General features: G+C 37.0%; 1 protein-coding gene across 4 annotated transcripts in view; it reads right to left on the reverse strand.

Annotated features, from left to right (window-relative positions):
- LOC120782326 (oxysterol-binding protein-related protein 8) overlaps window positions 1–27,100 on the reverse strand; it is a 47,972-nt gene that overhangs the window by 2,582 nt on the left and 18,290 nt on the right. For 2 of the 4 annotated variants that reach the window (XM_040114550.1, XM_040114547.1), the window contains 8 exons: window positions 16,828–16,886; window positions 9,648–9,794; window positions 6,871–7,102; window positions 6,457–6,690; window positions 3,097–3,242; window positions 2,836–3,014; window positions 1,886–2,750; window positions 69–361 (listed from right to left, as the gene is read on the reverse strand). In XM_040114550.1, coding sequence (XP_039970484.1) covers window positions 69–361; window positions 1,886–2,750; window positions 2,836–3,014; window positions 3,097–3,242; window positions 6,457–6,690; window positions 6,871–7,102; window positions 9,648–9,794; window positions 16,828–16,886 — 2,155 coding nt within the window. Of the gene's footprint in view, window positions 1–68; window positions 362–1,885; window positions 2,751–2,835; window positions 3,015–3,096; window positions 3,243–5,509; window positions 6,008–6,456; window positions 6,691–6,870; window positions 7,103–9,647; window positions 9,795–16,827; window positions 16,887–27,100 lie in introns of all 4 variants that reach the window. The other 2 variants (XM_040114548.1, XM_040114551.1) reach the window with 2 other exon arrangements.

A 27,100-nucleotide genomic window follows, 5' to 3' on the forward strand; every position in this document is an offset into this window, starting at 1 on the left:
ATTTAAAAATTTTTATTATTAAAACAGGTTATCAAGAATAAAGTAAAAAAAAACAAATTTCCACTTACTTTCGTATTGATTTGTTTGATTTCTGTTGTGGCTCCTTGTTCACATCCGGATTTGATCCACTCGAATCGGTTTTTTCATCATGTGGCAGACCCAAAATCGAAAGGCTTTTATGTTTTACCTTCAATAGAGAAGATGATTTAATTAACTGCATTGGATCGGCAGGCACGATGCTCGGGTTACGCACCATTGGCGCCCGATGGCGTGTCTTCGTGAGCACTTTGTAATTCGCTTCGTACTGCTTCAAATCGTTGCGTTGATCCCACGGACGCAAGTCAGCGTAATTATACATCCACTGTAGAGAGTTAAAAAATTATAATTTTAATAGATCTAAACAGTATTCGAGATATTCACAAATATTACAACTATATGCATACCAACGTTACAATAACATCTCATCAAATTTGACTCGGAATGGACTAAACTAAGTGCGCAAAACGAATCGATAAAAATGCCTTTTATACGACATTCGGGTCTACGTAACCGGAACGGACCCGCATTTTTTTCCGGTCAAGGCTACAACAACAATAACAATCGATAAAAATTTCTTCCAACTTGGTTCGTTCCTTCTTGTTCGTGTGAAGTTTGGTTTCCAGCAGTCAATGAGTGTGTATTTGACAGCTGTTTGTTTACGACGCAACAAGGTTTGTCTGACGATTTTTTTCATGAATAAAATTAAACGAGTTTGCTGGAAATTTTGTATTTCCAATTTAATCACACCTACGGCATCGTAAAAATGTTTGCAGATGTGTTATAGGGAGTCTATTTTACAGTAAGGAGACAAAGTATTCAGTGAAGGTAGTGAACTCATCGAGAGCTTCGCTTAAGGACCTATAAGAATTTTTGATTTAGACGGCGTAACAAATAGACGATCAAGAAACCCTACCGATTCTATTCTCTACAACCGCACTTTTTAACTTTAACAAAATTAATTGAGTCGGCCTCACAGAACTTTTCTTTCCTGCTAATCGTTAGCGGACGTTAATTGCACAAGGTTGTTGTTGTGGCGGCATAAAACATTCCTGAAGCAATTTCAAGGAATGGGGCAGAGTTGACAGTCCTTGATTGGAAAAAAATTCGGGTCCGTTCCGGTTACTTAGACCCGACTGTCAGGGAACGGCAATTGCGCAAGGTGATCGCGGCTGGTACCGCTCCCTTCACCTTAACTGGAAGAATCGCCGCCTAAATTTCTTTCCGAAAATTTCAGTCCGAGTCAAATTTGATACACTTACTATTGATACTTAACATTTATAAAATTAATAAATTACGGAAAATAAATATACATAATTTTTAAGATTATTATTAAGATATTAAAAACTGAGGGAAAATTTAGATCACAAAAACAGTTATCACCTTATTCCTAAAAAAAATTAAATTAAATTAAAATATATTACACTACTAATACCAAATAAAAAAACAAATTCAACACAAACAGTTTTTTGAAACAGTTATAGCTTAGCTTAAATGAATTTTTTGTCTAAATTTCAACAATATTATATCTCAATATAAAGTCACTGGATTTGAAAATTATTATAAATTATGTATATTCAAAAATTTATTAGGTATTCTTCGTACTTGGAAGGCCAAAAAACATATACAGTTGCTTATAAACACACAACTACTTTGGGAATGTTGCATAACACACGGAAATATTAATTTAGTTTTATTGCATTACCTTTATAGTTTTAAAACAAGTGCTTAACTTCATTATGAATGATATATAATTATAATATTTGATCTCTTCTCCTAAAGGAAGCTTCAACTTTGTACACTGTTTTGTCGACTTACATAAGTTACAAGCCATGCTTAGCGTACTCACCTGTGTTATTATAGGATCGAAGTTGAAATGAACCGGCATCCATTCAATTGATAATACTTTTCGTTCCTTTGCTGAATTGCGCTGCGCTTCCTCCAGCACGGTCTTCTCCTCGGTTGCGCCAACCTGATCGTCGCTACGTATCGCTAGCGATACTTTCTCCCATAAACGTTCCGATTCGTTTGGTAGCTGAGCATCCAACGGCACCACATAGCGCACCAGACGCTTGTGCTTCGTATCGGCATCCGCTTTAAAGAGTACAGTTTCTTCGCCAGTTTTAGCTTCTTTGATTGTCATTTCGGTATCCCAATGACCACTTATGGTGGCCATGGTCTCTTTGCCCAACTTAATTTTACCCGAAATTAAATTGGTATAGTCCGAGCCACCCAGGAATGGTTTCAGCTTGAATTCCAGTTCCGTCTTGTAACCGGTGTTCTCGCACTCAATGTTAACTTTGCCGCCCAACTCCATGGACAGTGTACCAACAAGTATGCCCTTACAATGGGCATATGGTGTGTTCAATGTATACGTTTCACCACGAGGTAGCAACGTGAGTGTGGCAACGCCTTCCAGTACAGCTGATGTGCTGTTGCCATAGAACTTCGATTTAGCCAAGATGGAGCAACTGATGCAGAAACCATCCTGGCGATTGGTCACATAAAACGCCGACACTGGTGGATGATGTGACACCTGTTCGGCAATGTAGAATGTACGGCTACCGTTCGGGTGCTCCCAATAGCAACGGAACGTTTCACCCAATATTGGATTATAGGGCTTTTTTAAGCCTTTCGGTTTTTTGTAGAAACCTGATAGATACCATTGTACAACGGTCTTCATGCGCGTAAAGGGATCATCTTCGGTGACAGCCCTTTTAATAAATAAATTATTAAATAAAATTTGTTATTTAATTTTTTATTTATCATACAAAGACGTTAGCTTGTTACGCCACTCACCTCGACAAGATGTCTGCATGATAATATGAATCTGACAGCTTATCCAAAAATGAACGTGGCTCGAGTATGAATGTCGGCAAAACGACCTTACTCAAATCCATGCCTGGCCGCACTTGCTTAACCAGTATCCAAATCAAGCTTTTGTTCTCGTCTGCGAGCTCCTCCACCTGCTCACCCACCTGTTATGTACAGAGCAATATGTTAAAGCATTTTTTTTGTTCAAGCCATTAAGATGAGTCTATATTTATATGACGGACTTACAGAGCCGAACTCCTCTTCGGTGAGTGGCACATATGGTGTTTCGGGCTCTTCGTCTTCGACCACAGCCTCCTGATCTGATTCTGATTCTGTATCGACCCCTGACATAGCGGCTGGACCACCTTCGTTTTGGCTATCGCCATCAAGATCTGTTGTAAAGTTAGAAAGAAAAAAGTTTTCAAAATTAGTACACTTTTGTTTTAATTAGGGAATGCAACAGGATGATTAAGTTTACTGAACAATATGGGCGGCCACATTTTCTACGATATATCAGTTGCTACGGATGTATTATTCGCTTTGGTTCAAAATCAACAATTGTATTGAAATGCTAAATATTTTATATTTTATTTGATTTCGGCAAATGACAAGCAACTTCAGCTACAAAGAGCTTTTCAAATTATTTATACAGTTCGGGTGAAATTTGATGAATGTGTACAGATTGTTTATATATTTTTAATGTTACCAAAACTCAATATTATTTTCTTTTTTTACTGTTAAAATCTATTGGATTTGATTCCGTCATAAACTAGAGTAATATACTTAATCGATTGGAGTAATCGATTATTTAGTTGTTTTCTTCTTTTTTTTTGGTTTATTTTGATCATTGTATAAACCTACAATACATATACAATGATTTTGATTGAATTACTCTACATACATGGGCTGAAATGTATATGCCTCTTCGTCAGAGATCGCATCAAAAACAAACAACAGGAGTTCTAAAGGGCAGACCTAGTGTGAAATTAAAAAAAAAAATCGAAATTTACAGTGACTGAATTTTAATATTGGAATCAAGCAACTGAAATTCAGTCTAATAACTTTTTATTGATTTATTATGCTCTCCAAAAAACTGCTGAATGCCTCAGCACATATGTATGTACTTCTGTGGACAAAAAATAGTAAGACTTTTTAGTTTAAATTTCGCGTGAAAACCCATTCGTCGAAACATTTTTTTTTTTCGAGGTCGTCAGTGACATCTTTACCAAATGTCACATCAAATAATCATTAGTGTTTAGGATACACTTGTATTTCCGAAGTACATAAAGGGCATTCGGCAATTTTTACTCATTCAACAAAAAAGTTACATTAAATTTTGTGGGCAAAATCAAATTTCTGGTGCCGAAACGTTCAGAATGTTGGAAAAGGTTTTCGGTGATAATTGTTTGTAGTGAACAAATGTTTTGGGACGAACCACTTCCAGGACGGTGCTTAAAAATCGACAATCAACAGATCTTACTGGCATCGTTGGAATATCGGAAGAATCAGTGAAAACCACTTTGAAAGATCATTTGGGCCTAAGAAAAGTAAAAGCACGATTGATTCCAAAATCACTAAATTTTTTCCCAAAAACAGCATCGCGTTAGCGTCTGTGAAACAATGTTTTCCGACTACCATGGCGTCATGAAACCTGTTATTACTGGCGATGAGCCTTGGATAAATGCTTACGACGTGGAAACGAACGATAATTCGGCCGAATATCGTGGCAAGAGTGAGTCGTAGCCGAAAAAGCCCCATCAAACCAAGTCAAAAATCAAGGTTATGTTCACAGTTTACTTCGATTATCGAGGTGTGGTGCAAGGCGAATTCTTTCCCATCGGCCAAACTGCCGACAAGGAATACTATTTGAGGCTTATGTGCCGTTTGCAGGAAGTTATTCGTAAAAAGAGGATGGAATTATGGGCAGAGAACTCTTGGTATTTGTACCACGATAATGCACCGTCACATACAGCATTGATTCAATTCAACCATTTCAACCATTTATTGTGTCGCAACCATCGTATTCGACTGGTTTAGCTCTGTGTGATTTTTGGCTATTCAGAAAACTCAAATTACCTGGGAAAGCCGTTTTGTGTCAATTGAAATGTTAAACGTGAATCGCAACGCGCATTGAAGACTATTCCGAAAATTTTGTTTAAAAACTGTTTCGAGAATTGTAAAATACGTTGACAAATTTGAATTGGGGATATTGAGGGGGAAGACATAGATTTCGAAGAATAATTTAAGAATTACGAAATTCTGAAAAAAGTCTTACTATTTTTTGCCCATAGTAGTAAATACCCAAAATTATGAAATTTTGAGAGTCTAAACCCCTTGAAACGACTATAAGGCACGAGTGCAGTATGGATTCTTTACAATAAATACCTAGCATTGGATTAAACTTGATAAAATGACAATGCTGGAAAATATTTACAATTAGTCGAGCATTATTTAGCGTATGTACTATGCATGTATGATAACTGAAATGCAGCAATATGAAACGCTTGCGTGTATGCAACGTTTACACTTTCTACCCACAAGTCTAAGTTTATTGATTGAAATTTGCGCTCAACTAGCATACGAACAGTGCAGGTCGTCGCACAATGCAATTAATAGTGAACTAATGTAACGAGCAAAAAAAACATTGTTGTGATCAAACCCTTAACGTTGAGCACAAAAGGTGGTGCGCTCAATGCTCTGGATGCGCCTGATCTTGCCTGCAGCTCCACATTTTCGTCAACCGAATCAATGGATGACGATGTCTCATGTGCCATCGGGCCTAACGAAGCCGATTTCATAAACTGATTTTGGCGACGTGCCTTCAATTTTAACGATTGGTGTGTTTCCAGCATTGATGGAAAGTCAACACTCGAAACATCACTGAGATCACCCATTGAACTCATGCCTTCGAATGAATCACGTTTGCCTAAATGTTTGGCTTTGCGTAGTTTGCGTAAATTTTTCTCCGCCGAATTGGCAACAACACGCTCCCAATGGGTCATTGTCATGTACAGTTGCTGCAAAATTGGTGTCTGTGCACGAGATGCCAAACTTGTGTCCGAACTGGCGTGCGATTTGCTCAATTCGGGCACCATAAGATACTGCGAATATTGTTTCTGCATGCTACCGCACGGTGAGAAGCGTTCAGGAGGTGGGTCTTGTGAGAAATTTTTTAGAAAACTTGTCGAATTTAAAGGTTAGTAGTGAAATAGAATGTGCAACAAGATTAAATACGCGCGGCCCAACTTCGTATATTGCTTATGGCTCAAAAAGATCAACAAATAGCCAAAATGAAAAATTTCGTGAATTGTTTTTAGTTAGTCAAGATTGTTATAAGGAGTTTTTCAGGTAGCTTCATAATCTTACAAATATGAAAAATTGCTTTATAGTCGCACTTAACCTTAAAGTATACCGATTGGTTTCACTTCCACTAATATTTATATATTTCTTTATTATTTTTTTATACATATATATTTTTTTTAGATAGTATACGTGTTTGTAGCAATGCTAAGTCAGATAGAGTATGGTACTCTTCCACCCCTTACATGAAGTCGAAATTTGTTGCACATTCACTAACAAAGACTTACATTTAAGTCGTACACTCACCATGTTCGTTGAAATGCTTTTCGTAATCCGCCTCCGACCACTGGGTTTCATGCGATATCTGCGCATTGTCGCTGGCACTGGTGCCCTGTACAGCGCCCAAACTGCTGTTAGAACGCAAAAGCAGTGCTGAACAGCGCAAGGAGAGCTCCAGTGCATCCATCCAACATTTACCAGCCGCCTGACTGGGTGCGCGAAATATCAGGTAAGCGGTTGGTAAGGGTTGAACGACTGCGCCTGCAAAATTTAGATGGAATTTATAACTGTTTAGCGCAGATAAGGGCTTAATAATTATTAGTTCAACATTATTTTGATATTAAAAATGGTTAATAATAATTTCCGATATTACATGATAATAACAAATAAATAAAATTTGTAGAACCTATATTATCATATAAGTGAAATGACTAATCAGACCTATTGTCTCCTTGTCTGGTCCACGCGGCGCCCATATCGACTGCTCCAGTGGGTGGAAAAGCTTAAAGCAGAAGCCGTCTTTCTTGCTCGGCCGCTCGATGACCTGGCATGAGGTCAGCATAATTGTGCCCACCCAATGGCTGCTCTTCAGCTTGGGACTCTTGTAGAGCAGCATCATGCCGGGCTTTAAAACACACCACAGCTTTGTCCATGACTTCAGTGTGCCACGTACCTATTAATTAGTAAAGAAATTTGTGCCAATTAATATTTTAATTAAATTAAATTCAAGTTATTTTGCTGTCATTTCAAAGTGTCAATTATTAAAACAAGTGAGAATTATTTTATGGCGGCTGTTAGGTGAAGCTTTACTAGACATTGTACTTTGCACATAAGTTTGTTCCAGTTATCATTTGTTGTTGTTGCTGTTTGTAGGTGCAAATTTACTGCTTTCTAGCAAATTTTTTGTTCAAAGTGCAAATAATAATATGTAGAATAATAAAGTGAGTTTTCGTAAGTGTACCGGTTAATATACAGGTTATATATTGTATATTACGTCTATTCTGCATCATTGAGAAGAATATAGTCTTCATCTTTTCCTTATTAGTAGCTAGTGAAACAATTAACTAATTAATATTTCATATGCTTATTATGTATATGTTCATATAAGAAGACTTCCAGACTTCATTTTATCACATATCAAAATTTTTGTTGTAGTAACGTTACTTTTTTTAAGTAATTTCGAGGAATGGTGCGAATTTAGCTAGAACTACATACTAACGGGTGATCCAAGTAGAGGTACTTTTTTAATAGCCTTCTTTTGACAGATCACGCGTGAATCGTGTCAAGCTGTCATGATATTTTTGTTCCGTATTGTTTTGCATTTCATCATGGAAAGACTTACGCCTGAACAACGTTTACAAATCGTTCAACTTTAGAAAATTCACGTTCTGTAAATACATAATGTGTTTCGCGCGCTTTGCTGAGCTTATGGTCAACATAATCGGCCGACTGAGGTTACTATTCGCAACACCATCACCCATCTTGAGACCCACCATTCATTATTAGACAATATTCGACCGAATAAAAAATACAGACTGTGCAAGAACTGAAGCTGCTCAACCTTCCATCGCTTCACACTATGGGCTCTTGAAAAGTTGCAAAAAGATCCGATGTTTTCGAGCCAAATTTTATTCAGCGCTGATGCCCATTTCTGGCTCAATGAAGAGAAACCTGAAGACTTTCAAGAGCTGCCATTTTACCCAGAAAAAACAAACGGCTTGGTGTGGTTTATGGACCAGTGGAATCATCGGTCCATATTTCTTCAAAAATTGTGCCGATTAATTGTCAATGGCGACTGTTATCGTGATCTCGCCGAAATTTGGTTTCAACAAGACAGTATGTACTTCCCACATAACGCATCAATCAATGGATTTATTGAGAGAACACTTCGGTGAGTAGATAAATTCACGTTTTGGGCCGGTCGATTGGCCACCAATATCGTGTGATATCATACCGTTAGACCTGTTCCATTGGGCGATTTGAAAAGTCAAAGGATAATCCCGCTTAGATTCAGGCCTTGGAGCAAAAGATCATACTGTCATTCGCCAGTTACCAGTCGGAATGTTCGAACGAGTCTTCGAAAATTGGACTCAACGGTTGGACCATCTGAGACATAGCCACGGCCAACATTTGATAAAGATAATCTTCAGAAAATATGTGTCAAAGAATGTTCTTTTGAAAGATAAACTATCCGCATTAAATTTGGAATTTCTGTGTTTTTTCTTTAAAAAAAAAAGTAGAAAAACTCAAAATGAATCACCCATTACTTGAAAGGTAGTTTACAACTAGTTCATTTTACTGCAAGATATTTCCACACATGCGCATATTACAAAAAATATGTTATAGATACTTATATGTATATATATATATATTTATTGAGTAAATTGATGATGTAATACATATAAGGATACGTACTAGGTATGTATATGTATGTATGTGAACGAAATGGCGTCACGACTATCAGTCACACAAAAATCACTTAAATGGGATTATGAGATTTACAACATGCTATGTGTAGCCACAAAAAAATACACTTACACATATGTAGATATGTATGTGTGTATATAGTATATCTAATTCTTGCTGTCAAGCTGCAGGCAATTATATAAGTATTTATACTTTTGGCGCTAACTTAATTAAGTGACGCCATTGCCATGGTGGTTTACCGTTGTTATCAGTACTTTTAAAAAACTAACTGACACCGATTTGTGATAAAAAAAATGTTGCAACCAATTCCAAAGTAAATAATCAGCGATAATTTTATTTGTAACATTGATTGTCATTGGCCTTGTTAGCGATATGTATTTACTTACATATGTACATATGTATGTATCTATGTGGCTAAGAGCGAATATATTAAATATATTTAACACATGTAAGAATTAGTTATTTTTTGTGTGAAATGTTACTTGCTCTCACATACATACATGAATATACATGTATATATATGCACATACAATACATACATGCGTATGTATGTATACCTGTATGTAGCGCTTCCGCCCATTTGCTTACACTTATGGATATTAGTTATTTTATCTGCACAAATAACATAGTGTTGACACTTGTATACAACAACAACAACCACAATAGAAGTAAAATGGATATAATTTGTCATAACAGCACACCTGGTGAATATCGATTTAGGTAGAATAGCACAAGTTACAGTCAAGGTGTGCAACAATTAATATACATACGCACACAAGCGCACCAATTACCTTAAGCCAATCAGCTAGCACCACCACAGTGGGATCCTGCAGCGAATTCAGCAATTCGGACGCAACACGTTTCTTTTCCCGACGATAGTTCTTGCGTTGCGCCTTGTAGGACTCCTTCCGGTTTAGCTTGGAGGGATCTCCCGGCGTCTGAAATAATGGAAGCAAATTTATATTAAAATTAACGAAAATTTATTAAATTTTTATTTGAAATATATATGTAAATAATGTTGAATGAATGAATAATGAATATAAGAATTAAAATTAAACTAATTAATTAATTCATGCGTTATTTCGAAAAATGAAATAATAATCACAAGAAAAATGTTGTTGTTGTAACGGTTATCTAGTCCCCTTTAGGGTGGTAAGGTTGCGATAAGATGTCATCGAGGTCATAGAGCATAGGGAGAGGTTTATCATATGAGTAGGTTTAGCTCAGCATGCACAGGGGTGGTTAGAGTAATGCGCAGACGCGTTGAATGCTGGACATATATTTGATATGTCGGGATCGATTCCGGATAGGTAGGATCCAAAATGAAGCTGCACAAGAGTTACTCTCCATTATCGCGGCAGTCGAGTCGTCGTCTGCTATTGGTGGTAGTTTGACTCCAAGTACGCCATTCAGTGAGGGGGAATCGGTGATTTTGCTTATATTTCCACTGTGAATGGCGGTCAGTGCATGTCTGCAGTTAGTTATGTATGTATGTCTGAAGTCTGGTCGGCGTATTGTCTTATGTCGTCGATATAGTTAAGGAAGGACCTTTTGATGTTCCTAGAAGGCGGTTCCGCTTCAAGCAGGCGACTGCAGGGATGGTTACTACGAAAATCCAGAATCTGCTTGGAGAGAAGTTCATTATGCTCCTTAACTGGAAGCATACCGGTCTGACTGTACAGATATTCGATAGGAGACATCAAAGAGCATCCCGTTATAGTCCGGAGTGCAGTGTTCTGGCATGTGTAATAGGCACGATATTGGTGCGATGTAGTGAAGGACCGGCCGGCCGATTGCCCTGTATCTTGCTAACAACGTTAGCAACTTTGGATTTTGTTGCGGCTCTGTGCTTTGGCAATTATCGCGGTCATATGAGGAGTAAAGGAGCACAGGCTGTCCAATTATTAACAGTCGCAATTTAAAGTCATCAAATTTAGTGTTAAAGTCCAAACTCAACTTCGTCCAGTTCGTGAATATGGTCGCTGCAGTTTTAGTGGGGGAGAGTATTAGGCTCCTTGCAGAGAAGAAGCAAGAACGTTTGAAACGGATAGCCGTTTACTTTGGAGCACATACCATCAATTGCATTGCCTAAGAATACAAGATGATAGAAATTCCATCTGGTGGTTGAGGGAGTTTCGAAATGTAGAAATTAAACAGAATCGGGGAGGGGATACCACCCTGCGGAACCCCTTGTTTAATTCTTCACAATTTAGAATTTTTACCTCGAAACAGTACGGATGATTGCCGACTACTCAGGTAGTTTATAGTACACTTCTTCAACCCTGGAGGGAGCGTAGATTCCCATGCCCTCAAGTAGCGTTGTGTAATAAGTCCAACGCTACGAGTATCTTCCTCTCGCAGGTTTTTTTTGGTTGAGGCCATGAAATATCTGAGCATTTTTGACGCTAAGTGCTTTGGTGGTGCTGTGCACTTTACGGAAGTTTTGCTAGTGGTTTGTTAGACTCAGGTGGTGCGTGAAGGTCGGTTGTAGCAAGACATCAATTCGTAAAGCAGCTATATTATATAGTAATCGGATCTATACTTTTTCCGATATTGTAACACTGTCTGGAACAATAATTCATACTAAAATTCGTGTCAAAAAAAAATTTAATTTTGATCGTTCAGTTTATTTGACAGCTATAGTAATCCGACAACGGCAGTTCCGACAAATGAGCAGCTTCTCGGGGAAACAAAGATGTGTACAAAAAACTTGTTAAGGACTAGTTCGTGTACAGTATATATAGACGCGAAATCTACCGTTTTCGGCGGACTTGGTCCCTAACGACTTTTTTTCTGTCGTCAGACTTTAAGAAAACAAAAATTCTTTCTATGAGTTGGAAGATCCTCATAATCACCTTCCCTTTAAAGCAACTATGTTGAGCAACAAAAACGAATTTCATCAATAAATATAGATTGTTCATTTTTAAAGCGATGCGAACTTTTCTGCCGGCAATTAATCAGACAAATCACCGACCCGTCCTTATGCAAACAAGAAAAGTCATGCGAAAATCGCTTTAGTCACATGCAAAATATACAACACACATATTTTCAAACGCACAGCAGTATCCATACTTGATATATGGTTCCAGGTGGGGGATGAGGGGTAGACTAAACATTACATTGACCGGGTGTGAGCATTAAAAAGTCATCGACACGACTTGAATGAACCACATTAAGCAATATATTTTTCCGTATGCCATTTTTATGGACTCAACTGTGTTTCGCGCATATAAACAAATATGTATATATGTATGTAAGTAAGACGAAACGAATTTTTGCTAACATATGGCAGAGTATGAGCAAGCACTAAAATTTTATTAGCTTATTAGCGCTCAAAACGTTTCAAAAACTTGCAAATACACTCAACTATTTAAGCACTTGTGTATGTGTGTAGACATGTTTATGATGTTTCAAAGATTTAAAAAAGTTGTGGTTAAGTGCAAAATGGAAACAATTTGTTCGGCTATTTAATTGCCGTTAAACGCTCTTTGTTGCGCACTTCTCTTAATATAAAAAACGTATTAGCTTAGATAAATAATTTCAATTGCTTTGGCTAAAATCTACTCATATGTAGTGCCGAAAGTGATACTCTATACCAATTGCCGATGTCTTGTTTATATCTTTGGCGGATACACGAATGTTTATTTAAACGGGTTTTTTCGGATTTTTTTTCGAGTTTTTTAGTTTTTTTGAGATGATGGAACGTGACTCACATAATTAAAATTCGTTTCGGTATTTTTTTTATTATAGGTGATTAAAAAAAATTATTAGCGTTCGTGCATAAATAGCAAAAACAACAAGGCAAACGAATATTCTTAAATAACTGATGCTTTAAATTTGCAAGCAAGCTTTTAAAAAATTTGATAAGTTAAAGGAGGGGCTAAGTTCGAACATTTTATACTCTTGCAACTTGCTACAATCGAAGCCAGGGAAATATCTTAAAGTGCAAACCGTCAACCAGAGGATAGGTATCCAAGCAATTATAACGGGGTTTTCAATAGAGACGCTACAAAAGTAGACCGATAGGGACAGCAAACGACACCACATATTTTCCCCTCTTTTTTTACACTTCTCTTCAGTAAGGTTTGCCATTTTATCATGGAAAGATATACGATTCAACGAGTCGAAATTATTAAAATTTACTACCCAAATTCGGAGTCAGTGGCCTCAACTCATCATAATCGTCCTTCAAGTGGAAAAATTTGAATCCACAGGCACAGTACAAAATATTATTGTGCCAGTGAGACAAGCAAGTGCCCGTAGTGTCGAGAATATTGCTGCCGCTAGCGCATCAATTGAGGAACACCCAAATCAGTTTCTCGCACGTCGTTCTCAAGCGTTGGACATCTCTGTGACGTCGGTGTGGCGAATTTTGCGAAAAGATATTGGCCTACATCCTTACAAGATCAAATTAACGCAAGAACTGAAGCTGCTTGATCACCAGAATCGTCGCATGTTCGTGAATTGGGCTAAGCAACAACTTGAAAATAATCCGGATTTTCATCATTCAAACCAAAATTTGGAAAGATATCTTAATTTAAGCCCTAAAATATATTAATCTGTTAAATTTTTTGGCTTGAAGCCAATAAATGGTTGTAAATTCTCAATTCGCGCAACTGGTTGAAGTAAAGGTGCTAAATTGTCACACACGTTTTCTGTTCGCACTAAATTTAATTGACTTAATTTATTAAATTTTCATTGCCTTTTCAATCAGTTATCGCTATACTGCATAGATTTAGATACGTTAAAGCATACAAATTTTAAATTAAATTAAATTTCGTTGACAAGGGAGGTTCGTGAGCTCCGGACCGCAGACCGGTTGGTAACCAATTAAATCCGTACGCAGCAGCTCAGTTGGAGTATTGGGAGCCGTGGAATATGTTCCTTCTTATACGGCTGATGGCTGGGCATTTGCATAGATAATGTTCATCATGCTCTACATTCCGCCAAATGCACTTTTCCCATTTTCGGAAGGTGGGATCTTAAGGTTGCCCTGCTCCTGTTTGCCTATCATCATCATCAATACTACCCCAAAGTAACTTTGCGGCATACCCTTCTTTGCTTGTGTTCCAAGACCTGAGATCTTCCTCTAGGATCCATTGCTTCAAACAACCCTTGAAGAAGCTGTATGGCCTGGAGCAGCTTAGGAGAATTGCGTCTCCAGCAGCATCCGAGCGAACAATCATGGTATATTAAATTTGCCACGAAGTTTCTAAAACCTTGAAGAAAAATCGGAGACCCTATAAAATATAAACTGATAAGCGTGACGAGCTGAGACAATTTAGACGTGCCCACCTAGTCTCTTAGTTTTTGAGATACTGATTTGAAATTTTGCACACACCCTTTTCACCTCAAGAAGCTACTCATTTGTTGGAGCAGACAATATCGGACCACTATAGTATATATATAACTTCCACAAAAACTGGCCGAGCAAAATCAAATTCTTGCATGCGAATATCTTTTATTTGAAGTTGTTATTTTTTATAGTGGAGTTATCTTCAGGAAATTTAGAGTTTTTTCCAAGGCAATGCTAGAGTCCTAACAAATTGTTCAGATCGGACCACAAGAGCTTAATATTCATAAAATACTTTGTTTCCATATTAGGTATATGACTAGAAGGTTTTTATATAAGACAATGTTGCCAGAAAGAACTAGCGAAACGTTTTCCGTTGGAACCGTTAACCGTTAGTTGTTTTACTAAAATTTACTCTTTCAAAAGACTTCTTGATGTCAAATTATATTTAAGACGATCGAAAAAAGGGCTTTTTGGCAAAGGATGATTTTTTAAGAATATTGTATTTTTGAACTATAAATAAGATTTCCATCATCTCCAAAAAATTCGAAAATGGCGAAACATAAACGTTAGTCTGACGTAATCTAAATCACTGCGGACATGCTCAACTCGCACCCGGAAGCCGGTTTCAACAAGTGAATCAAACAACAAGTAAAAAGAACGCACGGAAATCTCACGAAAGGGTGAGAATAATAATCGATATACAGTTACTGACAATAAAATAGGGATAAATATATTAATTATAGGCGTAAGTATATATTGTAAGTATATAATATTTCAGGTATTTGTTAAAAATTGACATTTTCTTACATATTATTTGTAGAAGACATAGGGCGAGGAAAGCATTGCAAAGCGGCAGAGCGTAAGCTTAGAAAAATTGCAAAATAAAGCTAAAAAATCCCAAAAACGTTTTTTTAACTGCTTTGAAATCTTTAATAGAATGCGAACTGAGGGAACGGCCACGAAAAACAACGTCTTAGGATGAAAAATTAATAGAAATGAAAACGCGATTATTTCATGTCTCCTGTCGTCATCCAATGAGAAATGGGTGTAGAAATTTCTTCGAGAACTGGTGCACATCGCCTTGTGTAAAATAATCTCTTCGAAAGGTTTTCGCGGAATGTCCCAATGTTGACAAAAAGACAGCGGAACAATCAGATTGCTTTTGTCTCTGTGCATATCAATTGGACTCTGAAATCCACCGAAAAGTTACGGTTCGACGTGCGAAGAATGCTCACATTAATCCCCGATACACGATAAAAAAACTTCCAAACACGGAAGTGTTATCTGATATGGGAATGTTTTGGATTCGGGCAGTTATGGCTTGTTATTACTTCCTTAGAATCTTAGAAGACGTAATGCTTTCTTATGCTGAATGGAACTTGGCTTTAGTTTGGCAGTTCCAGAATGATAATGACCCGAAAAATACCTCAGGTGTGATTAATACTGGGCTACATGATCAAAGAGTCGATGTTATGACGTGGTGGGCGCAATCTTCGGATTTAAATTCTATAGAAAATCTATAGAAAAGTGTAAAGGAAAAGTTGAGAACAACTAAACCACAAAATAAGGAGGAACTATAGGAAAAAGTCCAAGAGGCGTTCAGTCCTTAAAGCTGCAGTGGATTCTATGCCGACAAGTAATATTTAATAGTCTACTATTTATGAGTTTTGGTTCGATGATTCTACTTTATTGTCAATTGAGGTTCCAGACAGTTCATTTAAAAGTTGTCTGTTAAATACTTCATACAATGTGTGTTAAGTTATTCTTGCTTCTCAATCGTTTAAAATAAATTTTATTGACTATAGAAAATAATTGCTTCCCACTAAGAACTGTGGTAACACTTTTTCTGCAAATAGTTGTGAATTTTGGTTCTATTTTATTGTCGGTAACTGTGCACTTTGTTCTAATATTCAAATGAAATGTTCGTTATTGGAATATAAATATGCAGAAATATGTTTTGGGAAAAAATAAACGCAAAAGTATGCAATAAATTAAAAGCAAACCAATTGAAAAGGACAAAAAAGTTGTTTTTGTTGTTCGGCGATTAGTCACGCCAACCCAGTGGCGGGCGGCATAGCATATGTTACAAATAATATACATATGAATGTATGCACATGTGTTTATAAGTTTATGCATACATATGTATATTAGCGCGGGTCAATTTACAGGGAGCCAGAAAAAATGGAAAAATCGCGTAAGCGAGGAATCTTCTATGGATGATGCTGAACAACTTTACCCAAGAGACTATAGGTCTCAAACCGGTTTCGAGCCAGCGATTTTTGAAGCGAAGCTTTTGTGAATCACAAAAATTTGTTCGTGAGTTTTTGAGATATCCAAATGAAATTTAATACGTATGTGCATTTTAATATTCTATCGACAATTTATCGAAATTGGTCACTTCGGACAACTATAGCAAATATCTTCAATACAACCATTTATTCAGATTTTTTAAACTTCGCCTTAAATATCGCTGACTCTAAACCGGTTTTAGATTCAAAGTCTCTTAGACAAAGTTGTTCAGAATAATCCGTAAAACATTTCCCGCATACGCGATTGTATAGAAAAAAATAGATCTGCTCTAATGTATACACATATACATATGTACACACATAAATAATAATATAAAATATTTGAGTAGTACTAAAAATGAGAGTTAGCAGGAGTTTCATACTCACCTTATCTGTTTGATTGCCATCATATTTGTCACGACTATCTGTTGCCCAACTGGCAAGTCCTAGAAGAAATTTCATGTTTGACATTTAGTTTTGGAAAACTGTATTAAAATTGTTTTTTTTTCTTAAATATTTTTTGTGCATGTAAAGAATAATTTTTTTTTTAGTTTTTTTATTTAACAATTTTTTTTTTAATTTTTTATTTTTTTTTCTTGTTTGTTTTTTTTTGGTAATATGTAGCGTTACATAAACATGTATCTCAATAGCACAATGAAGTGATCATTCAATAAACTCGTACAACACATTCACTTCTTTAAAAGTTATCATAATGTTGCACCGGACAACTCGCTGACTGCCTGTTTATTTGCACAACTGACAGTTTTGGCTAATGAACTGCCATTTGTAAATATATTTACTGTTTACAGTTTACTTTAAAGTGATTTTGCACAACATTATACTTTTCCCAGCATTTGGCTTTTGAATAAGAAATATAACGGCAAAAATTTAGTTACAATGGCGCAACAGTGCCGCTACGTCAACTTCGCACAGAACTCTGTGAGAACACACGAGCGTGTTGGTAGCGAAAAAATCGGTGCAAACAAAACGGCCCAACAGCTAAAGAGCACAGCACAGCTCATAGCGAATAGCTAACATAACAACAATACAACGCAACGGGTGTGCGACACTGAAATCAAAAATACTAAACTGAAAACTAAAAATCAAAAGCTAATGAAAACTGGCCATCGAACAAAGTGTAGGACAGCACATATGCATATGTGTGTATGTATGTGTGTGAGTCATATATGTACATACGTATATTTATTAGGTGAGTGTAGAACGATTGAGGGACACCGGCGCTTGTGGTGATATTCTCGTATAAAGCTTTGCATAAACGCATGCACACACACACACACACATTTACAGACATAAGCGCTTGCGTTTGTTTTAAATATTTGCATAAATAAAGCCAGCCGAAGTGAGCAAAAACTAAATATGGTGCCATAGCAATTATTCAATTAATTATCTGTGCTTTGCTTTTTTGCTTTTGGTTTTGGTATTTGTTTACAACTTAGAACTGTCCACCGTTTCGTTTCGTTTTCAAGCGAACAACACAGCAAAAATGAGCACACAAATAAGCAAACAGAGACAATTAAAAATATAAAAGAAAAGTAAAGAAGAAAATGAAAATTAAAAAAAAAAAATTAATTAAAACTATAAAAAGAAAAAAACGTAAACAACAACAATTAAATAGAATAACAAAAAAAAAAAGTAAATAAAAAAAATGAAGGAGCAAACAAAGAACAGAAAAAATATATAGGAAATATAAGAGAGAAATATAAAAATATTAAACTAGAAAACAAAAATGCGCTCATAAAAAACCAAGAACAAGAAAAAATGTATTTCGGCTGCCGAAACTACAATACCCTTCACAGTTGCATTTGTTATAGCATTAAAAGATATAAAACGATTTTTTATCTTGATTTTAATTGTTTAATTTGTATGCTATATGCAAAAGTAGTCCGATCCGAGTCCGAATTTGGTATCCCCGCAACACTAATACGGCTGTCTAAACTGACGTTGAGCAAGACCAAAAGCTCCGTCAGGATCGGGAAGAACCTCTGCGAGCCGTTCGATACCAAGCGAGCTTGGCTCCCATGTCACTGTTGACAGTCATAACTTGGTAGTCGTAGATAATTTCGTCCATCTTGGAACCAGTATAAACACCAACAACAACGTCAACCTGGAAAATTCAAGGCAGAATAGCTCTTGGAAAATAGGTGCTACTTTGGATTGAGTTATTGATAAGTAAAGACCTCTCTTGACTCATCATCCCCAACCTGATATATGGTGCAGAGGCATGGACGATGACAACATCTGATCATTCGGCGTTATGAGTTTTCGAGAGAAAGGATATGCGGACGAAGGCAACGACGAAGACCGCAGTCGTTGGAACAATAAGCTGTGCGAGATATACGACGATTGGCTAGGTCATCTCGTCCGAATGGATGAAAACACTCCAACTCTGAATGTATTCGACGCAGTACCCGCCGGGGGGAAGCAGAGGTAGAGGAATACCTCCACTCCGTTGGAAGGACCAGGTGGAGAAGGACCTGGTTGCACTTGGAATCTCCAATTGGTGCCAAACAGCGAAAAGGAAGAACGACTGGTGGGCTGTTGTAAACTCGGCTACAACAGCGTTAGAAGTGTTTACTCCAATGAAGAAGAAGTCTGATCTGTACAATTTAATTAGAGATTATTATAACTTTATAGCGGCTCTGACGCTTTTTTCTGGGTGTTACAAACTTTGTGGCAAACATGATATACCCTGTTCAGGGTATAAAAAGAAAAAGATACACATAATAAATATAATAAAGGGAAAAAATTAAAAACCAAATTTAAACACCGAAAAAATTTATAGGAAATATAAAAATAATAAATAAGCAAAGAAAAATGTGCATTTAAAGGAATCAAAAAATAAATAAAGACGACAGCGCATAGCCGTATATTCGATAAAATGTAAAGCTGTGACAAAGAATAGCGCAGCAGACCCACCCGTTCGTACACACACACTTAATTCAAACACACTCAACACATGCAAGTCGGTGGGGTGGCTGGCTGGCGGCTGTTGGCAATTGCAATTGCGCTGCTGGCGTCGTATACGTCACGGAACGCCACATGCACATTACGTATACGACGTGTGGCACCGCCGATCAGCCGACGAGCAGGCAAACAGCTGCTGCTGTGATGCCACTCACTTTCACTTACTTGCAAAAAATTTCTTCTTCCACATTTAACCCGCTTGCTGCACCGTACGCCCGACGAGACACATTCACCAACATTTGCCAGCTGCTGCACATTGCATTATCAGGCTGCATAGGCGAGTAAATTAACACAAACAATACACTATGACTATGACTGACGAGTAATCGTAATTAAACACCGTTTTAGATGCTCACAGACGCACTTCACTGAATGCTTCTGAGTATGTGTACAACAAACACAAATGCTTATGAGGTTATAATGCGTTCCGGTATTTTATCACTTCAGATATTAAACAACTGATGTAGTCACATTTAAATATGTTTGTATGTATGTAAACACAGGTAGGTAGACGAATGCCACACAAATACGAGTTAATGATAATAACACTCAAAAAAACGTTCGAAAACTGTGTAGTATTCTGCGTATTACATACGACGCCGATAGCAGCCGCCGACTGACTCCGATAGCGAGCGAGCGATTGTCGAAAAACACATGGCAGCCGCGGAAACTGGGCAGCGTCGAAATTCTCAGCGTTCGTTGAGCACAATAGCGGTGTTTGGCTTGATGTACCGGCTGTTGACTGCGCCGCCTGCTAACTGCTGACCCCGCACCGCCGCTAATGTAAACAATGTCAATTAAGCGCGCGCCAAATGTGAATGCCAGCCAAAAGACAAACCCAATAGACTCGGCTATATGCGATTTGTGGGCGCTCTGTAGCCACCAACAGCCGCAAGAGTTGTACTATACTAAGTGCTAGCCGCTCGTAAAATTAGCGAACTCAGGCCAAACAAGTGGAATAGTTAAGCAGAAGCATTTAATCGCAAATCTCAAAATAATAAGAGATAAATACCGCAATCGGCAGCAAGACGATCGTCAAGTGTGTGAGCAGTGGATTGCGGGCAGGCAATCAAATCAGCAGCAGCAACAGTAATAACAAACACTAGAAAAAAAACGAACTAATCACAATTTTATAGACTCTCAGCAACTCACGCGTCGGTCTGCTCGCGTTTTGGCCCTCACCAAAGCCAAATTGCTGTGCCGCTTTTTAAATCGTTGCAATTTTTTAATACCCGAAGTCAATTTTGGAGTAAAGTTTTATATTCTAAAAAACACTCAACATTCTAGTCAAGAACTCGGTACTCGGTCAACAAACTTTTATAATTTGTGGTTGACGCAGCAATAAAAAACGTCACTTCGCTCTATGGACTCTTGTTCCAAGAAGATCCGACGTTTTCGAGCCAAATTTTGTAGAGCGATGAGACCCATTTTTGGTCCAAAGGGTATGTAATCAATCATTGTCGCATTTGGTATGAAGAGCAATCTGAAGAGATTCTAGAGCTGCCATTTCATCCAGAAAAAACAACGGTTTGGTGTGGTTTGTTGGCCACTGAAATCATCGGTCCATATTTCTTCAAAAATTGTGCCGGTAAGAACGTAACCGTCAATGGCGACCTTATCGCACCAACTGACTACATATTTGGTGCCTGAAATTGAAGCTCGTGATCTCGGCGACAAGTGGTTTCAACAAGACGGCTCCACTTCCCACACATCGCATCAAACAATGGATTTATTAAAAGAACACTTCTTTGGGCAGAAAATTTCACGTTTTGGGTCGGTAGATAGGCTACCAAGATTGTGTGATATCACACCGTTAGACTTTTGTCATGGGGATATGTCTAAAGTCTACGCGGACAATCCCGCTTCGATTCAGGCCATGGAACAAAACTTCACGTGTGTCATTCGCCTGTTATCAGTCAAACTGCTCAAACGAATCATCGAAAATTGAACTCCACGGATAGATGATTCTAAACGTAGCCGCGGCCAACATTTGAAGGAGATAATCTTAAAAAATAAATGCCAAAGAATGTTCTTTGGAACTATAATAAAATAACCCCATTATTTGAAGTTTCTGTGTTACAAATTTAAAAATAATTTGAGTATTTTGGGCTCACCACCACTTGAATTTTTCTCTTTCCTACAAGGGCTGAGTTGGCAACTAAAGTTTGTATGACGTCAACAATATGACTGAAGCCGGCAATCATTGGCGGTACACTTTGAATATTCCGCTTAAATCGCATACAATAAATGTGTAAAGATAAAAAATCAATTAGACCACATTTCCTATCGATAAAGATATAAATAATTTTGGATAATGAGCAATTCGCTGGCAACGATAATTGTGCCAAAAATTTAAATGGGAACTTGAAAGCGGAATTAGAGCTAATTCAAATGGCAATGTATAGGAATGTTGGAAATAACTTGCGAAAATGCTAAATTGAAAAATTTGAAAGTTTCTGAAAATGGAGAAGAGAAACTATAACCTTGAACTTTGACGGTATGTAAGTCAGAAACATAAGAGCAATCTATGATCTCGTACATTGGGACAAATTTTTCGATAAAAATGGTAAAAATTAAATTAAAAAAGAAACTGGTCTTCTATGAGAACCGTATTTCAGTGGACAATTAGTGTGCCAAAAATTAGCATTACATGCATAAATACGGTTTGGAATAGAAGTTTCTACGAGAAGTCATCAACACATGCAGCAAAACTACCCAGTGCCGCTTCAAACCAAAAGTAATTAGATTGCCTTTAAAAATTCAAACACTTAAGGAAGAGATAATTTAAAATTAATTATGTAATGCAGACAGTTATGAATTGTCTGCTTCGTATAATCAGCAATAAACAAATAAAAACGCGACAGTAAAATGTGAGAGGTTATACTTAGAGGAGAAGTCTTGCCAATACCCGGAGAGCGCATACATAACGAAAAAGAATGATAACAAAACTATTTGTGAGTTTATGAAATGTCAAAAAAAAAACATAACTCATAGATTAGACCTTTGCGATAACAGTTGTAGCACCATTGAATCATTTTTTATCAATTATAAAGCAAACACTAAGCAAAAGCATGCAAAACTAAGTTTACTTGCGGATAAAGTTACTCGCATAGGTATGTTAGGATAAATGTTAACCAAGCAAATATTTAAGTAGATATGAGAGCAGACCAGAGAACACCTCAAGAATTTCTTACAGAACTCTAAAGAACGAGCTGCTATTGTATACAGTGATCGTGTGCTGGTTGCATAAAAACATCAATATTTTATTAATTGAAAAAAAAAATATATATTTTCACTCTAATAATACATTGGGACAAAAAGCAGCCGGAAATTGTAATTAAATTCCCCCAGTAAACGATATTTCAAAAAATGGCTTTTGCTTAGTTGGTGAGACTGTCCTTATTACTATGCCAAATAGAAGCGCGATCTGTCAGCCAGTTTTTTTACAGGAGCTGCTTAAGTCGGTACACCGAAGTAGTGCGTCGCGTTTTTAACAATGGACAAAAATATCAAACAAAGAATTTGTATATCTAACCAAATTTTGTATGCGGAAACGTTGCGAATGTTGGTGATTCAAAAACACAAGTCTACGACTGGTACAAAGTGAGAGGTGGTTGAAGACATGCCTCCTTCTGAACGACCTACGACCTCTTCAACTGATGAATATATTAAACAAGTAAAGGAAATGGTGCTTAAAAATAGTCAGGCTAGTGTTAGAGAGATGCCAAGAGAGCTCAATTTCTCGCGCGAGTCTATTCGAATGATTTTGGTAGATAATTTGGGTATGAAATGCGTTATTGCGTTCCGATAAAGCTGAGTTTTTTAAAAAAGAGTACGATTGTGACCAAATACAAATAAGCCAAAAACGCAATGAATACCATCGATCAACCACTGTATTCACCAGATTTGGCTCTAATGATTTTTTCTTGTCCCGTTTCAGTCGATTGAAGATATAAAACAAAATTCGCTGATGGAGCTGAAGGCCATCCCAAAAAGTGCTTTTGAAGTTTGTTTCGTTGACATAAGTGTATTACATCTGGTGGGGATTACTTGGGTAATCGTAATGATATTTTTTACAAATCACTAAAGTCAGATACATATATGTATCAAACGACACCAAAAAAAAGAAAAGAAAATTTCGTAAAAAGTTTACTGCATAGACCATTCAGTGGTGATTTCACGAAAAAGCTAATTTGTGAACCTTAACTAAAATGAGAACCAGCGTAAACACCACCAACAATGTCAGCCTAGAAATCCAACGCAGGATAACTCTTGCCAACAGGTGCTACTTCGGACTCAGTAGGCAATTGAGAAGCAAAGTCCTCTCTCGACAAACAAAAACCAAACTCTATAAGTCTTGGACGATGTCAACAACGGAAAAGTTCTGCGAAAGATTTATGGTCGCTTGCGCGTTAGCCACGGCGAATACCGCATTCGATGGAACGATGAGCTGTACGAGATATACGACGACATTGACATAGTTCAGCGAATTAAGGGGCAGTGCATACGCTGGCTAGGTCATGTTGTCCAAATGAACGAAAACATTCCAGCTCTGAAAATATTCGACGCAGTACCCGCTGGGGGAAGCAGAGGAAGAGGAAGACCTGCACTCCGTTGGAAGGACCAAGTGGAGAAGGACCTGGCTTCGCTTGGAATATCCAATTGGCGCCACGTAGCGAAAAGAAGAAACGACTGGCGCGCTGTTGTTAACTCGGCTATAATCGCATAAGCGGTTTCTACGCCAATTAAGAAGAAGAAGAAGAACTAAAATGAGTCACACATAAACTGGTTCCGTAGTAGTTACTTTGGAAGTATGCATATTCTTTTTACACATTTGGTATGGTCATGAAAACGAGCACATTTTAATTGAAGCATTTTTAATGAAGTTAATTTTTTCGAAATTATAATTAGCATATTTGAAGCTTTTGAACTATGTATGTATGTATGTACATATAGTAAGTAAACAATGTAGGATTTATGGGTTGCCTCTCATGTTTGTACTCACATACCAAAAACTTTTCTCATTAAATTTAGGTAAGTAATTAACACCTTGTATACAAAGACTTTGGACCAATAAAAATACCTATACTTTACCACATTATATACAAACATTTATACATACATACATATATAGTTGATATATACAAGTACATACATAAGAAGATATCTAAGCGTTTATAATAATAGAATAAATATTTGAACTGAGTGGACGAAAGTAAATGTCTCACGTGTTTGCTGAGCAAACCTCAATTATTTTCATGTTCTGATAAGCATTTAAAATATCACAGTATTTAATTAGTAAATGCCTACTAAAGACAGGGCGTAGTAACAGTAATAAATTTCAAGATACTCGCAGTTATCATACATATGTATGCATAGGTATATACATATGTATATGTTTATATTATAATAGTATGTATAAGTGTATATGTTTATATTGATAAGTTATAGTTTTCCAAAAATTTTCAACTGATTTTTTTGTTCAAAGAAGCAAATATCTGAACGGCAAAGAAAGTGGTAGTTATGAGGTTATGTGTCTCATTCTAAGGAGGACAAAATTGCCTTCAATTATTCGTTTACTGAATGTTAAATCAAGACTCGGCAAAACTCTAAAATAAATGTTGAAGATTTGCTTACTAATTTTAAATATTTTACTTGCATATAACCTCATTACTATTATAGTTCGAAATAGCTTTGATAATTTGACGAGAAAAGTAGAACAATATTTTTCCATTAAATAAAATGTGCAGTGCATACACATATTAATGATTAGCTCAGACAACAACCTGCGATATACATATGTACATATGAAATATCAAGTAACATACACCACAGAAAAGCGACTAGTCCAAAATAGGCCAGCGACTAGTCGCAAAGGAACATTTGAAAATGGCACTTTTGATCTTTCTATATGCAATGAAGTTTTCATTTATTTTTCCAGCTTGGTCTATAAAGTAAATAAATTATTTTACCTAACATTTTACAACTGTTAATCTTCAATTAAAATCTAATGATATTATTGTAGGACGATGTCTTTGCTATTGGGAAAGACGCAAAGCTTGCTTATAATGCATAAGCAGACAACTCCAGAGTTAAGATCTGTGAACGTAGAAGGCCAAGCAGCAATCAAGACCTTAACATCATTTCGCGTATTGGCCAGAAGTCGCTTGGAAAGCAGAGCATCAGTGGAGTGTGACGCCCGAACTAAGCAACTTGACTTCTACTGGATGCCAGGTCACAAAGGAATCGATGGCAATGAGATAGTACACAAGATTGACAAGTATGGTGTACGGCTGTGACCGGAAAACATAATAAACATAGGATAACCCATTGCCTTTAAGACGATTTGGACAGGAGCAAGGCAGAGAAAATCAAATCAAAAGTTTATGGAACTCATATGTAAAACAGTAGAGCGGAAGTATACTGCAGACTGCAGGAAATGTCAAGAGCAAGGTACCAGGGAAGCAATGAAGCGTCTCTTGTGCAATTGTCCCACATTGTCAAGACTATGCTTAAGGCATTTAAGGATCTCACAATATGAGACACTGGAAGAGGTATCGTTTGTGAGAGCACAGAGTCTGTTAAAGAGAGTACTCTAAGGGATTACTCTCTTAATTTATTGCTGGGATATGCTTGAAGAATGCTGGTATATGTTTTCATCAGTAATTAAATTATCGCAAACCAAAATGACATCAGTTGAATAAATATTTGTAGTAGAGAGTGGGGAGGAAGTAAGAAAGATGAGAATGAAGTTAAATGACGATACCAAGCAGACAAGCAATAATACATTCATAGTAGAGCAGTATGACGCATACTATAATCGTAGTGGCCGAGTTTGAGCTTTTTAATGTCATTTTCTTTTAAATGCAAATTATGTTGAAAAAAGCTAATACAAATATATACGCGTAAGAAATACCATAAATGGGCGTTGAATCCGATAGGCGACGTTAATAGGAAAAACTGCCGCATGCGGGGAACGGAGTACGAGATTTCGAGATTTGTGAACCGCCATTACATGATCAAAAGTTACTCTTAAGCCGTTTGTTTAAAATATGTACCTTATAAGTTTTCCAGACTTCACTCACCTTGCCGTTTTTTTGAGTTTTTTTTTCGTATGCAGCGACCAATAAAGACGGATTGATTGCTTAGAAATAATCAAAATTAACTGCATAAGGTCAAATTAAATAAACATGACACACATAGAAAGTCTTTGTTTTTTTCCAAATTTATTGTGCGCCTCTTGTTGTTCATGACGTCACGAAATAGTATGTATTTTTGTCAAACGCAAAAAAGTAACCAGACGAAGCTGTAGTAACCTCTATTTTGTATCATTCTTATGTTATTGTTATTGCTGCACAAAGGACAAAATAAATACTAACTGTACCCATTAATAAATCTTAATTTTTATACTCTCGCAACAATGTTGCTAAGGAGAGTATTATAGTTTTGTTCACATAACGGTTGTTTGTAAGTCCTAAAACTAAAAGAGTCAGATATAGGGTTATATATACCAAAGTGATCAGGGTGACGAGTAAAGTCGAAATCCGGATGTCTGTCTGTCCGTCTGTCCGTCCGTCCGTGCAAGCTGTAACTTGAGATATCATGATGAAACTTGGTACACGAATTCCTTGGCTCCATAAGAAGGTTAAGTTCGAAGATGGGCAAAATCGGCCCA

The sequence above is a fragment of the Bactrocera tryoni genome, chromosome 1 (genome assembly GCF_016617805.1).
Source record: "Bactrocera tryoni isolate S06 chromosome 1, CSIRO_BtryS06_freeze2, whole genome shotgun sequence".
Classification (NCBI taxonomy): Eukaryota; Metazoa; Arthropoda; class Insecta; order Diptera; family Tephritidae; genus Bactrocera; species Bactrocera tryoni.